The 14,324-nt window shown below is 44.2% G+C and overlaps 1 protein-coding gene across 5 annotated transcripts in view; it reads left to right on the forward strand.

The window, feature by feature from the left end:
* Fam13c (family with sequence similarity 13 member C) overlaps positions 1-14,324 on the forward strand; it is a 111,998-nt gene that overhangs the window by 92,412 nt on the left and 5,262 nt on the right. For all 5 annotated transcript variants that reach the window (XM_034524126.2, XM_034524125.2, XM_034524124.2 and 2 more), the window contains 3 exons: positions 3,151-3,232; positions 4,841-5,046; positions 13,148-13,243. In XM_034524126.2, coding sequence (XP_034380017.1) covers positions 3,151-3,232; positions 4,841-5,046; positions 13,148-13,243 — 384 coding nt within the window. The remainder of the gene's footprint in view (positions 1-3,150; positions 3,233-4,840; positions 5,047-13,147; positions 13,244-14,324) is intronic.

Consider the following 14,324-nt stretch of genomic DNA (forward strand, 5'->3'; position numbering starts at 1 on the left):
ATGTACCACTATAGTAACTTCAATAGTAGATCTGGCTGCCTCATTTTAATTACCCCTAACAAAGCCTATAGTAGTGAGTTTGGGTGTCCGACCACAGACATTTCCATTCAGACACGAAGGGGCCCCCAAAAGCTATTCTGAATGTGTGGAAACCTCTGTGGCTTGGAAACCATCTTCTATGAAAGCTGAAGTTAGCCTTAAGTTTCCCCACAGGGCGGAACCATAAAAAGAAAATTCGTTTCTGCAACCGATTTCCGGCTTTCAAGTACTTTGTCGTAAAATTCAGCCTGGATTCCTTCATCATCCTGTGGGTGGTAAAAAGCTTGCTACCCTGTAGGTCACTGGCCTGAGATGCCACTGTGTTCTGTATATTTTGTATATATATTCCTTTGGTGGCAGATGCAGTGAAGCTTTGCTTTTACCTGCATACAATATGTCCTCCGTCTGGAGAATACACTGAGGGTTCTAAAATCCAAATGTAAAACTTGGGCTGTCATTATGGCTAGACAGCTAAGCCCAAAGAACAAGGCTGAACACTAGGCTTCTAAGCATAAGACTTCCTTCCAGAGACCGGAAGTGTGATTACACTAAGCAATATATTTTGTTTTTTTCTCTCATGAGAGAAGCTTTGGGCAACCCGTGTCTCTGTCCATGGTTCTGACAGTCTAAGGCTCCATCACGGGAGGGGCAGCGCTTTTTCCTTCAGTCTTCCTCTCCACCTTGTTTTTTAGATGTATGTTTCCCTGTCACCCCATACCTGACGGGATCACTCTATGTTCTCACGGTGAGCATGCGTTCTTGCCTATCAGGTGATGTCACGCAAGCACCGTTATGTGCTTTTGTTAAGTACCCGGAATGTGCTTTTTTATCGTCCTGTGCCTGTCACTGTTCCTCATCTTACAGGGGTGAAGTGGGTCTTCACGGCTGGCTGTGGACAGTGCAGGCATTTCAGCACAGGTGACTCTGTGCAGGAGGCCTCTCAACCCTCACAGCCAAGTTCCTTGTGTAAGCTCAGGTGGGGATAACTCTCTTGAGCCTGCTTTTAAGTTAGCATGGTAGCTTTGAATGAATATTTTCATTATGATCTGTAGCGCAGAGGGTAAAGAAAGGTATGTTGTCATATTTATTTATGTACTTATTCATTCATTCATTCATTCATTCACTTTACAGACCACTCACTGCCCCCCTTCCTGGTCACCCCCTCCCACAATCCTCCCCCAAACCCCTCCCCTTCTCCTCTGAGAGGGTGGCCCCCTCTGGGTATCCCCCTTCCCTGACACATCAAGTCTCTGTGAGGCTAAGTGCATCGTCTCCCTCTGAGGCCAGACAAGGCAGCCCAGTTAGAACATATCCCACAGACAGGCAACAACTTTTGGGATAGCCCTCACTTCCAGTTGTTCGGGACCCACATGAAGACCAGCTGCACATCTGCCACATATGTTCGGGGAGGCCCGCGTCCCGCCCATGTATGCTTTTTGGTTCATGGTTCAGTCTCTGAGAGCCCCAAGGGCTAGGCTCACAACCAAAACTACTATGCCATTTTTAATCTACTGATTTCTCTTTTCTGGGGACAGTTCACTTTTGTGCTAAGAAGGAGTTTAGAAGTGAAGGGTCTGACTGGCAGAGTCACACGTCTCCATGTGTGTGTGTGTGTGTGTGTGTGTGTGTGTGTATGGTGTCAGTGAAGATACATTCAGAATTCCTTTAAAGGTTTAGTGGAAATATTCCTGTTACCACCCAAGGCTTATCCACCTTAGTGAGGATATGCCAGTAAGAATAACACTGATGGTCTGAGCTAGCACTTCTGTATTGCTCGGCATATATCCGGAGCTGTTTTCAGTGTTTCATAGATATTAATCTACCATAGGAACTCCACGAAGAAGATACATAATCCTCACATGTTTAATATGTGAGACGGCAGAGCACAGGGAAGCTAAATCATCTGCCCAAGGTCAGATGTGTAAGTTTCACTTTAACCTGCTAGCTCAGTGGGATCTTTAATCAAATATCAATTAGAATTAGAGCTGTACCCTCCGAGACCAGCTATTGGACAACAACCAAGTTTCAGAGACCATAGGGTATGCTTTTTTGAGCTCTGAGGACGTGATTGGTGGGTACCCAGCCTTCCAATTGGTTAGTGTTTCCCAGCAGGGCCCACCAGTCCTGAGTCACGTACAAAGCAGGAAGCATTCGTTTCTTCTGTGCTATTAAAAGAAAATTTTATGGGTCCCATGAAAAACATATATAAAAGGGCCTTATAGATTCTTTCTCCCTAGCCTGAGTAGCTAAAGTCGCCCCTCTGGTTTGCCAACCAGAGGCCAGTCAATCTGTAAACAAAGAATGCAGAGTTACAGGACAATGGGCTACTGAGCCATCCCAGGAATGAAGATAAGAGATAAACATTCGCCTGCAGGAACTGCTCCCCACCCCCATGGACCAGTTTGGCCAGATGTTTAAAAATTGGAAAACAACCAATCGTGTGCACCCACACGAAAGTTTCTCCTTTTCCCCACCCCGAGCTTATATTAACCCTAAACCCCAGAGCCACGAGTTCGATGCCCCTGTCTCCTACATTGAGATACATGTTGGCCCGGAACATTCCGCCATTAAACTACCTCGTGTTCTTGCAGCAAGTTGGTCTTTCGTGTGTCCTTTGGGTGCACGCCATCCTGTGACTCGAGTGGGATCCCCTTTGGGGGCTTCCCGAGCCTTACACTATCACTGCGCTCATCTCCGTTGGCAGAGAGCATGGCCCGGCAATGATATGGGCTGTGGATGGCTGAGGTGATCAAGGATGGACAGCGGGATGCACTGGAATCATTAGGATGTGTGGAAAGGTGCTTGGGTCCTTTGGCATGCTTAGAAGTAACCCCCATGGAGGAACGAAGGGGCAGAATAATTCCATTCGCGGGAACTCTGCCCCAGCATCCAGCTCGGAGCGTCTCCAAATTCCCTATGTGGCTTGGCTGTTTAACGTTTTTGCTTTTCCTTTTTTTCCTCTCTTTTGTCTCCCCTTTCTCTCTCTCTCTCTCCCTTTCCCCTTCTCCCCATTTCACCCTCTCCTTCCCTCTCCCCTCCTCCACTTTCTTCCTCCCTCCCCCCTCCCCCCTCCTCTCTTCCACTCACTTCCGCTTTCCCCTCCCCCTGTAGCCGTCACATGGGGACAAGACTTCGAATCCTGAAGTTCTGAAATGGATGAACGATTTGGCTAAAGGGCGCAAACAGCTCAAAGGCAAGTGTCTCTTCTCTCCCAGAGCACCGGCTATAACAGCATAATGTCCGAGGCAATCACAATCCATTTCCACCCGAGCCTTCTTGGGTTTTGGTTTCCTGCTTGGACTGAAGCTCCATTTGAGACGACCCCACACACCATTCAGGCCCCTTTAATAAGCCTCTTTACAAGAGAGACTTGGGACATCCAGCCAACCTGTGGAGTTCTAACTTCCCTGGTTACTACATTGTTGGAAACAAAAACACCCTAATCCATTTCCCAGATCAAACAGGTGAGGGTGCTAAGCCAGGCAGAAACGAACGTCATATGGCTTGGAGGTACCCAGCTGTGCCTGGGTCCAATCTTCTTCCCTTGTCCCTTTCTGGGATGGCAGTATATTATTACTGCTAAGGACAGTCACTGTGCGCTCAGACAGTTATTTTATTCCTCCCTTTGTTCTGTAAGTCCATGCTTAAGATATAGGGTAGTTGGTCCAAATCTCTGGAAGTTTCATGATCAAGAACTAAAAGGGACTAGTACTTTAATGCTAGTGACATAGCATGCTTATAAAACATGCAGCCTTTAACCTTCAAGCCGGAGCTTGGCATGGTGGCTTGTCATCTCAGTATTTGGAAAGCTGAGGCAGGAGAATTGCTATGGTATATTCTGAAATGGAATTCCCTGGTAAGTCCTAGGCAGGTTTTTTTTTTTTTTTTGTTGTTGTTGTTGTTGTTTGTTTTTTTTTTTTTAATCTCTACAGTTTGCATAAAGCCACATTGTTAGAATGGTAGAGTCTGGATTTTGAAAATTAATATTAACATTTTAACATTTATTATTGTTAACATTAATATTAACATTTTCAAAACGGTGGCAAGATGTCTCAGGGTTTAAGAGTACTCGGTTCTCTTCTAGAGGACCCAGGGTTCATTCTCAGAACCCTCTCTGCTAGGTGGCTCATAGCTAGCCATTTGTAACTCGGGCTCCTGGGAGTACACACACACACACACACACACACACACACACACACACACACAGAGAGAGAGAGAGAGAGAGAGTTAAATCTTTGAGGGGAAAGAGCATTAGATAAAAAAGTGAAGTGTGTCAAGTGTGTGAGCTGGAATTCCCAAAGCCCCTCTCAGCTTTTCTAGTTCCTCAGATTTACATATGTAATACATAAGCACCTCGGATGTAGTGCTCAAGCACTTCGTATGTGATGCACAGGCACCTCATATGTAATACACAAGCCCCTGTATTTCTGGAAGCCTTATATACACTGCTTTTTACCATGTACACCAACATACTACTCTCCACAGAGAGTTTCAAGCACTGCAGTAGGCAACAGTGGAAACATGGGGGGCAGGGGAGAGCAGGTCTTCCTCCAGAAGTCCGTTGCAATCCAAATCCGAATTTTTGTCTCATGGCGTTCTCTCCATGAGAGCCCAGTCTTTGAGAGCCCAGTCTCTAGGGCTCTGTCTGCATGGCTGGTTGAGTGCTTATGATATTGGTCATGGTTAGAGCTGACTTTACAAGCATTGCTCACACCTAGGGAATTCAAGAGAAGCCAGCTTTGTTTTAATTTAGGCCATCGAGTCCTTTCCTGCTGATGGTAGCTCAAGGCATTTCTCTTAGAACTAAAGCTGAAGCTGTCGGAAGAACAAGGGAGCACTCCCAAAGGCCCCCGGAGAAACCTATCCTGTGAACAGCCTCCAGTCCCCAGAGAAAATGGCAAGTTGGAAGCTGTGGGTCCCGAACCAAGCTCCTCTGGTGAAGAGACTTCAGACGCCGCCATGATGCTGGAGAAGAAAGAGCAGATCCCTCCCCAGGATGATGTGAAGGTACCTCACCACCTCAGCTTGGGGTGGCAAGGGCATGCTTTTGGTCACCTGTCAGAGCACTTCACCACCAGAGTCATAGCTTTAGGAGATGGGTGATTGCCTCCAGCACTTCGACCAGCTGAGTTCCTGGCGGGTTAATGGCTGTGACTTAGGAATGTTGCTATGTGATGCTAGGATGTACCACTTCATGGGGAGGGGTGTGTTGGTGGGCGATGGTTAAGGATAGGAGGATACAATCTCTGCTCCGCCAAGTTAGTAAATAAACCCAAGTCTAGGGAATAAGCGTATTACTGGTAAAGATGTGCTCTAAGACACGCCCTTCCCCACGTGGAAAGGTGTCATGAAGAGGGGAGAGGCATACAGTATGAGTTTCCTGCCCTAAGAATAGAGTCCCGATTTCTAGGGAGCGATAGGTTGGGATCAAAGAGTTCAGCTGTAGATATCTTGAGTTTTGAAATCTGACACAGCTGGATAGTGTTGTCAGTGAGGTATTAGGATACATAAGCCTGGGGCTTATCGGAAAAAAGATTGTATTTTATAAAGACAGGCAGCACTTACCTGGTAATCCCTTCTTATGATGCTGTCCATTTGACTTAGGTCAGGGGAGCTCTCTGGAGGTCCCTCCTGTATCAAAGCTGAGGCTGATATGGCTGGCCTTTTACTTCCTGTATAAGAGCAGGAGTCATCTTCTCGCCTCTTGGATACCTTCCACCATTGTCCACCCCATCAAGTTGCTTGCCCAGAAAGACTGTTTCCTGTTCAGAGCGTCATAGTGTCTATACATAATAGGTATCGGACATGTGTTTGCTTGAGGGAATGGACAAATAAACGACATTCGACTCTGGAATGAAGTCCCGTGGAGAAGTGTGATTGCTTTTCCTGTTCGGCCATGCATGACCTGGTCTCAACTGAGGCAGGATCATATACCAGATCTCAGAAAGTCTGTATGTCCTGCTTCAGTTTTTCCCCTCTGGGACTTGTGTACTGCAAGTACGCACAGGATCACAGTCACCGCCATCCTGTTTTTCATCCTTTATATTTAAGAAAGAACCAACATGTCCCGAGTAATAAAGGGAGATGAGGAATGGTTTGCTTACAGGCTGGTATGCTGATTTTTTTACACATGGCTAGCCTCTCCCCCAATCCAGACAGTCTAGACTTTAGTGATAGCCAATGGATAATGTCTGTGTTCATGTGTACAGGTAGGCACATCTCGGATTTCCTATTGATTAGTATTTCCAAGGGACTTTCTTGTCTTGTATTTTATAGTCAACTTGTCCATATCTTTATGAACATCTTAGTATCAATGTCCTGATGACTGATTGATTAACATCCTCTGACTAGGTTCCAACTCCCAGGAGTCTCCTCAGCTCTTAATCAATCAGTGGTTAATCCGTTGATGACATCAGTAGCCTCAGTCACCTCTCAATAGAGCTACCAGCTGGGGAACAAAGACACAACACATGAGATTTTTGGAGGGGCACTTTATATCCAAACCATAATAGCTGATGATTGACTGACAGTTGCACGTTTTCAAAAAGATTCAAATGCTTGTCATGTGAGTTCAGGTAAATCAAGTCAGAGAAAAGTCATGTCAGGACTGCTGTCCTGGATCGCCTCTCTGCTGAGAGTTGGGATGTAAGAAGCAGTTAAACTAGACAAGAATTTTGGTAGGCACTGTGCAAGGAATAGAGGAGACACATGTCGGAAAACAGTAGGAACCGTCTGTCTTGAGCACTGAAAACCCTCAGTAGTCCTGGGCAAGCAGGGATATCAGTTGGCCTTCTGTGACAACTGAGTGAAACAAGTTTCCAGACAAGAACCTGAAAGCTTAGAAATTACCCTTATACAAATGGCGGAAATTCTTATGTTTTCTAACCAAGTAGCTATTGAGTGACTTCATGAGAGTCCGAATAGTCTTCAAACAGCCCATGGAGCTTTACGGTCGAGCTGGGCCTTTTAGGTAGGGGCTATCTGCCGTGGGATGTGCAGGCCTTGATAGCACATTTTGGCACTGCTCCAGCGAAGTGTAACACGGAACTCTAAGGAGTCATAAGGAGGGTATCCGGAGTGAGTTCCGAGGCCATGGCAGAACTCAAGGAGACATAATGATAACATCTAGGCTGTTCCCTGCCCCTGTAACAAGCTGTAGCATACCAGTTCATCTCGTGAAGTCCAGATTCTTAGAAGCTTGAACGGATAGATGACTTTCATCTGGCTTTCTTGCCATTACCTAAATCAAATTAAAATGGCCATGGTGTGAGTTATTTCCCCCCGCCCCCATTCCTAAACTTCTTGTGTTGGTGTTTAGTCTGAGCTCATTCTGACGCTAGTAAACCCTATGGCAGCAGTTCTCAACGGGTGGGTCACGACCCCTTTGGGGGTTACCTGTCCGGTAACCCTGCATAGCGGATATTTATTTACGTTATGATTTATAGCAGTAGCAAAACGATAGTTATGAAGTAGGGAACAAAATGATTTTGTGATTGTGGGGAGGGGTCACCCCAACAGGAGGAACTGTATGACAGGGACAGCACTAGGAAAGGCTGAGAACCACTGGCTTACACCACAGCCTTGTTAGTTCAGATATTGCGACTCAGCGCCACCCCCCCCCCATCTTTATTTATGGATTTTTAGAACAAGAGGTAATCATTGGATAAATCATTAGAAACAAATCTATTTCCTGTTTCTACCCCTGTATATTGCTGGCTCTCTACACTACAAAAAAAGTTATCTTTTTTTTTTTTTTTTAATGTGTGAAGGGAATCACATTGAGTAAAATATGGCTCACTAATATTGGATAAATCATTAGAAACAAATCTCTTTCCTGTTTCTACCCCTGTATATTGCTGGCTCTCTACACTACAAAAAACCGCTATCTTTTGATTTTTTTTTTTTAATGTGTGAAGGGAATCACATTGAGTAAAATACGCCTCACTAATAGCTATCAGTGACCACATAAAATAGCCAGAGAGAGTTATCCAGGGTGATGGGTGTTGTTCTCCAGGTCGGTATGCACAGATAAACCCCAAAGGTAATTATCGCCTGCTTCTCTTCTGCTGCGGAGTCAGGAATAGACGGAAGGGGAGGTTAAGGAAGAGAGAGTGCTAACAAAACGTAATTGGGTGATATTCGGCAGCTTGCACACTCTGCCAAGCTAAGAACTCGTAACTGGCCTTGCATCTCGAAGAGAAGCTGGCGTTCCAAACTGCCACAAAGTAACCAGCCCAGATGTTTTCTTTCTGGCGCTGGTCAGGAGGTTACTTGGGACAGAAAGCTGCTGGATCGCAAGCAGATTTATCCATGGGTTTGTTTTCCTTACCCCTCGGAACTCTGCTCAGAGCCTCCTTCTCAGAAATTCACAGGAACTTTGAAATATAATCATGCCTCCATTCTGACCTATAAATGTGGTTTTGCTCAGGGAGATGGGTAAAATGGACATTTTCCTCTTCTGCTTAGGAAGGGGTAGGAAACTATTATTTGTTTTGTTTTGTTTAGGACTCAGGGCCTGTCAATATTTCTTTGTGGCTGAGGCCCACAGTATGGACTGGTTCACATACTTGTTTCTATTTGGAGATTAATCAGCAGTGATCCCAGGAGTACAGTCATTAGCATGGAGAGGACTTGTGTGTATTGTATGTGTATTTCAGTCTTCATCTAGTGTCTGGGGAAGATTATTGTGAAAATGGCCTCCTCATTCTTGTTTATTTATTTATTTATTTTGTTGCTTTTAAAAGCTTCTTTGCATTTGTGTATTTTTAAAGATATTTTCTTTTTAATTAAAAGATATTTTCATTACATCATTTCCCTCATCCCCAACTCCTTCCATGCTGTCCCTGTCTCCTGCTCCCTCTAAAACTCATGGCCTCTCTTTACACACACACAGACACACACATACGCACGCACGCACGCACACACACACGCACATGCATGCCCACACACACAGACATGCACAAATATATAAATTCAATGTGCCAAGTCCATTTAGTATTGCTTATATGCATGTTTTTAAGGCTAACCACGTGGCCAACTAGGGGGCTCATTCCTGGGGAAGACTAACTTTCCCTCTCAATGTTTGTTAGCTTCCTGTAGCTCTGTCCTGGGGTGGAGCCCTGAAAGATTTCCCCCTTCCACTTTGGCAAGTGTTTCCGTTGTTCAGGTCTTGTTTAGGCAGCCATAGAGTTGAGATCACATGGGTACAGCTTCTGGGTCATATATAGAAGACATAATCTTGCAGATGTCCTGATCTTTCTCACCTTTTTGGATTCTCCTAGAATCCACTCCTGGAGTGAAGGGGGCAAAATACTAGGTAGAAAAACCACAGTCAAATTTCAAGAGAGACCAATGCTCCAAGTGCATTGTTTTGCTTTCTATAGAATATAAGTCTCAGTGAGGTACTGAAAAGAAAAAAAAATAATATTTTCTGAATTTACATTTATATATTTCCATCTTAAAATGTATTAAAATCCCATGGACTCCATATTGGCTGTGTGTGTGTGTGTGTGTGTGTATGTGTGTGCATGTGTGTGTGTTCATGTGCACATGTGTGTGTCTCTTTGTGTGTGCGTATGTGTGTGTGTGTGTGTAAAGAAAAATGTTTAAAGAAATGTTTAAAGAAAATGTTTAAAGAGTGAATTTGGCTAGAAAATTAAAGGCTCTTAAGGCTATGAATCAAAATTAAAAGGCTTCTACAGCAAATTTTCTTTCTCCTGAAAATACAAATGAGTCTTATGTCACAGCCTGGGGTGTGTATATATATGTTCACATAAAAAGATCATATAGGCCAGGCAGTGGTGACGAACGCCTTTAATCCCAGCACTTGGGAGGCAGAGGCAGGCGGATTTCTGAGTTCAAGGCCAGCCTGGTCTACCGAGTGAGTTCCAGGACAGCCAAGGCTATACAGAAAAACCCTGTCTCAAAAAAACCAAAAAAAAAATCATATAGAGTCTTAGTTTACAGCCTGTGTGTGTGTGTGTGTATGTGTGTGTGTATGCTCACATAAGAAGATCATATAGTCTTAGTTTACAGCCTGTGTGTGTGTGTGTGTGTGTATGCTCACATAAGAAGATTATACAGAGTTTTAGGTTGCAGTCTGGGGTGTATGTGTACATGTTTACATAAGAAGATCATATAGAGTCTTAGGTTATAGCCTGGGGTGTATGTGTATGCTCACATAAGAAGTTCATATAGAGTCTAAGGTTACAGCCTGGGGTGTGTGTATATGTTCACATAAGAAGATCATATATAGCCAGGTGATGGTGGCTTTTAATCCTAGCACTCGGGAGGCAGAGGCAGGTAGATCTCTGTGATTCAAGGCCACACACACGGTGTGTGTGTGTATATGTATATATATATATACACACAAATATATGCATATGTATATATATGGAAATTATTAAAATTAGTTCATTTTACCTATGAACTTTTTTTAAAAAAATTTTTTATTGGATATTTCATTTACATTTCAGATGTTATCTCCTTTCCCCATTTCTCCCCCACCCAGGAACCTACTATCCCATCCCCCCTCCTCCTGCTTCTATGATGATAGGCCCTCACCTACCCTCCCACTCCCACCTCCCCACCCTCTAATTCCCCCACACTGGGGCATCCAAGACCAAGGACTTCCTCTCCCACCTATGCCCAACAAGGTCATCCTCCCCTACCTATACAGCTGGAGCCATGGGTCCCTCCCTGTGTGCTCCCAGGCTCATGGTGGTTTAGACCCTGGGAGCTCTGGTTGGTTGGTATTGTTGCTCTCCCCATGGGGTCACAAACCCTTTCAGCTCCTTCAGTCTTCTCTCTCACTCCTCCATTGGGAACCATGATCAGTTCAATGGTTAGCTGTGAGCATCCGCCTCTGTATATGTCAGGCTCTGGCAGACCTCTAAGGAGACAGCTATATCAGGCTCCTGTCAGCATGCACTTGATGTGGCATCCACATCAGCATCTACCTTTGGTGACTGTGCAAGGGATGAATACCCAGGTGGAGCAGTCTCTGGACAGCCCCTCCTTCAGTTTCTGTCCCTCGCTTTGTCTCCATATTTGCTCCCATGAGTATTTTGTTACCCCTTCTAAGAAGGACCGAAGCATCCACACTTTGGTCTTCCTCATTCATGAGCTTCATGAGGTCTGTGAGTTGTATTTTGGATACTGTGAGCTTTTGGGCTAATATCCAATTATCATACCATGATATAACGCACATGAGTACATACCATGTGCGTTCTTTTGTGATTGGGTTACCTCACTCAGGATACTATTTTCTAGTTCCATCCATTTGCCTAAGAATTTCTTGAATCGCGAATCATGTACTTTGAACCCAGTGAGTGACTGAGGAACTGGTGGCCCTGCAGCTGTGATGCCACCTGTCTCTTCCCTCAGATTGTTGTTGCTGATGTTGTTACTGTTGTTCTCTTTTCCTGACAAGAAGCATCTCCTAAGTGATTAAAAACTTGTTGCCTATGAAAAAAATAAAACAGGCCATCTTATGAAAGGCCAAACATGACAAAAAAAATTTCTTGAATTCATTGTTTTTAATAGCTGAGTAGTATTCCATTGTGTAAATGTACCACATTTTCTGTATCCATTCCTCTATTGAAGGATAACTGGGTTCTTTCCAGCTTCTGGCTATTATAAATAAGGCTGCTACCTATGAACTTCTTAATAATCAGGCCAGGGATGTGGTAGATAGTGGTAAGAAATCAAAGGAATAATATGGCAGAATCTTGGGCCTCAGTAAACTTTTATTTGGGCAGGTAAGACTGAAACAGAAAAGTTCCAGTCCAGATACTAAAAATAGAAAGGTTTATAGAAAAGGGAAAACAATGTAGACCAGTGTGGCTTATAGCTCTGATGGGTATCACCGGGGAGCTATTTTCTTTTGTCTCAAGTCTGGAAGATCTGGAAGGCAGACTTTTAGCATTCTGTGGTACGTATGACCATAAAAGCCAATGTGGGTGATTGTGTGGCGACTTGTTTTCTCCCATACCTTGCCCTGATGAGTATAAACCATTGGTTGAGAATGGAGGGAGGGCTGGGCGGTGGTGGTGCACGCCTTTAATCCCAGCACTTGGGAGGCAGAGGCAGGCGTTCCAGGCCAGCCTGGTCTACAGAGTGAGTTCCAGGACAGCCAGGGCTACACAGAGAAACCCTGTCTCGAAAAACCAAAAAAAAAAAAAAAAAAAAAAGAGAGAGAATGGAGGGAGGGTTGTGTATAGAGAGTATATAGTAAATTAGTGCATGGGGCAGAATGTGGTTATATGGGGCGATGAGGGAAAAGAGGGGCTTGGCCAGTTGGGATAAACACATGAATAAGCAGACAAGAGAGACATTGAATTTTTGTGTGAAACCTGACCTGCTACAGTGATACGTCAGGATGCTTCATGTAGCAGACGGGCACTGAATGCATCTGTATACTAAGAGGTTGGGAATTGTTTTAGTTGGGACTTCAGCGAGTCAATTGAAATACCTGTCTGTCTTTGGAATATCCTGGAAGGAACTTTGAGCCTCTTTAACCCCTTTGTTGTGTGGGCAGGAAATTGAGGATTCAGAAGTCAAATGTTTTATCCCAAATAAGTAAAGTTTATATGAGAACAAACTGTGTAAGGCAGTATGCAGTCTGTGTGTGTAACAGAGGAGAACTGTACAGAGTGTGTGTTTGTGAAGTAATCATCAAAGTCCAAACAGTATAGTTGTTCAGAAGAAAAAGTGATAGGTCTTGATTGGTCACTTAAAAATAAAGTAGAGGCTTAACACTGCTCATGCTTTGCAGACCAGTCCACAAAGCCGTATGGTCCGATTTCCATACTCGCCCCTATCCGTTAAGGAGATTTTTTTTTCCTTGGGAAAAAATGATGTGCAACAGACACCATCTTTTGACTTCCTTTCTATCAGTCGCTACTGCTATGATTCTCTGAGGCTTCAAAACACGACCCATTGCTGCTTTGGCCTGCTGGAATACTGCCTTAGGGAATGGGCTGTAGCTCTGTGGTAGAGTGCTTGTCAAGTGTGTATGAGTTCTCCATGGTTCCCCAACGCGAGGTGGGTGCAGGGAGAAGATTGTCTGAGGAAAAAAAAAATATTAGGATGGATTTTGTTTTTTCAGGTGACTAAGCAAGACAAGAACCTCATAAAGCCTCTTTACGACCGATGCAGAGGTATCAAGCAGATCTTGTCGACACCATCCCTTATCCCGACAATTGTAAGTAAAGATGGCGGCACGAACCGGAAACATTGAGTGGCGCCTTGAATCGATGCTATTTAGTGCCATGTCATAGACTGCACCAGGAATGTTAACAGGTGGCCTTCTTAGCTGTGTATACTATAATCCCACCAGCTTCCGTGGGTCTTCCCTCACCCAGTGCTTAACAATGATGGCTACCAGAAACTGCCGTGAAACAGAACATACCAAACTGACATGATCGGACCACTCAATATTTGATCTTTTTTTTTTAACCTTCCTTTAGGGCAAGGAAAAAATATAAGGGCTCTCACTGCGGCATTGTCTGATTTTTAACACAGCTAGACAAGACAGAATCTCTCCATTCTCTGTGTGGTGGTTAATAAAATTGGTAGTGCGTTATTTGAAACATTAAAACATTGTTTTGGTTTCATCTGATCACACTATACTAGATGTAAATAAATTTATCTCAATAAAAAGTACAGAAACCGAGCTAGGCTACTTTATTAAAACAAATTTATAGGCAGACAGGACTAAGAAAGCAACAAACATCCTGTTCCATCAATTTCAAAAGAGCTACTCAAGGTATCAGTGTGAAAAGCATCAAATGTTAACAACTATGAATTTAAATCTACTTGAGTACACTTATGATTCTGTTTTAAAGAGTACGAGAATGATACATTCTGTCTAACATATTCCTTTTGAGGAAGAATAGTCTAAGGTGCAATATGCCTTTTAAATTTGGCTGTCATCATTACTGGAAACGTGAAGAAACAACTGCTGCTTCTTCGGCCTTCTAAGGGCTCTTCTGAAATTGTCACAAATCCTCTGTATTGACAATGGCCTGCTCTGGGTCTGAGTGTTTTAATTTCCGAATAAGGTGTCTATAGAACATTTTGTCCTCATCCTTATCACTGCCATGAAGTTGGAGCACAGAAGGCCTGGGGGCGGGGAGGACACACTTGACTGTATAGTCCAAGCTAGGCCAGGTCCCGACTGCCTATGTGAATAGGCACTTGGCCCAGTGACTACAGATAAACTTGGGAAGCACTGTAGCCCAGCAATCCAGTTCTTAGCAGCTATGTGGGCCAGGGATCTACTG

Source organism: Arvicanthis niloticus, chromosome 20 (genome assembly GCF_011762505.2).
Source record: "Arvicanthis niloticus isolate mArvNil1 chromosome 20, mArvNil1.pat.X, whole genome shotgun sequence".
NCBI classification, from domain to species: domain Eukaryota; kingdom Metazoa; phylum Chordata; class Mammalia; order Rodentia; family Muridae; genus Arvicanthis; species Arvicanthis niloticus.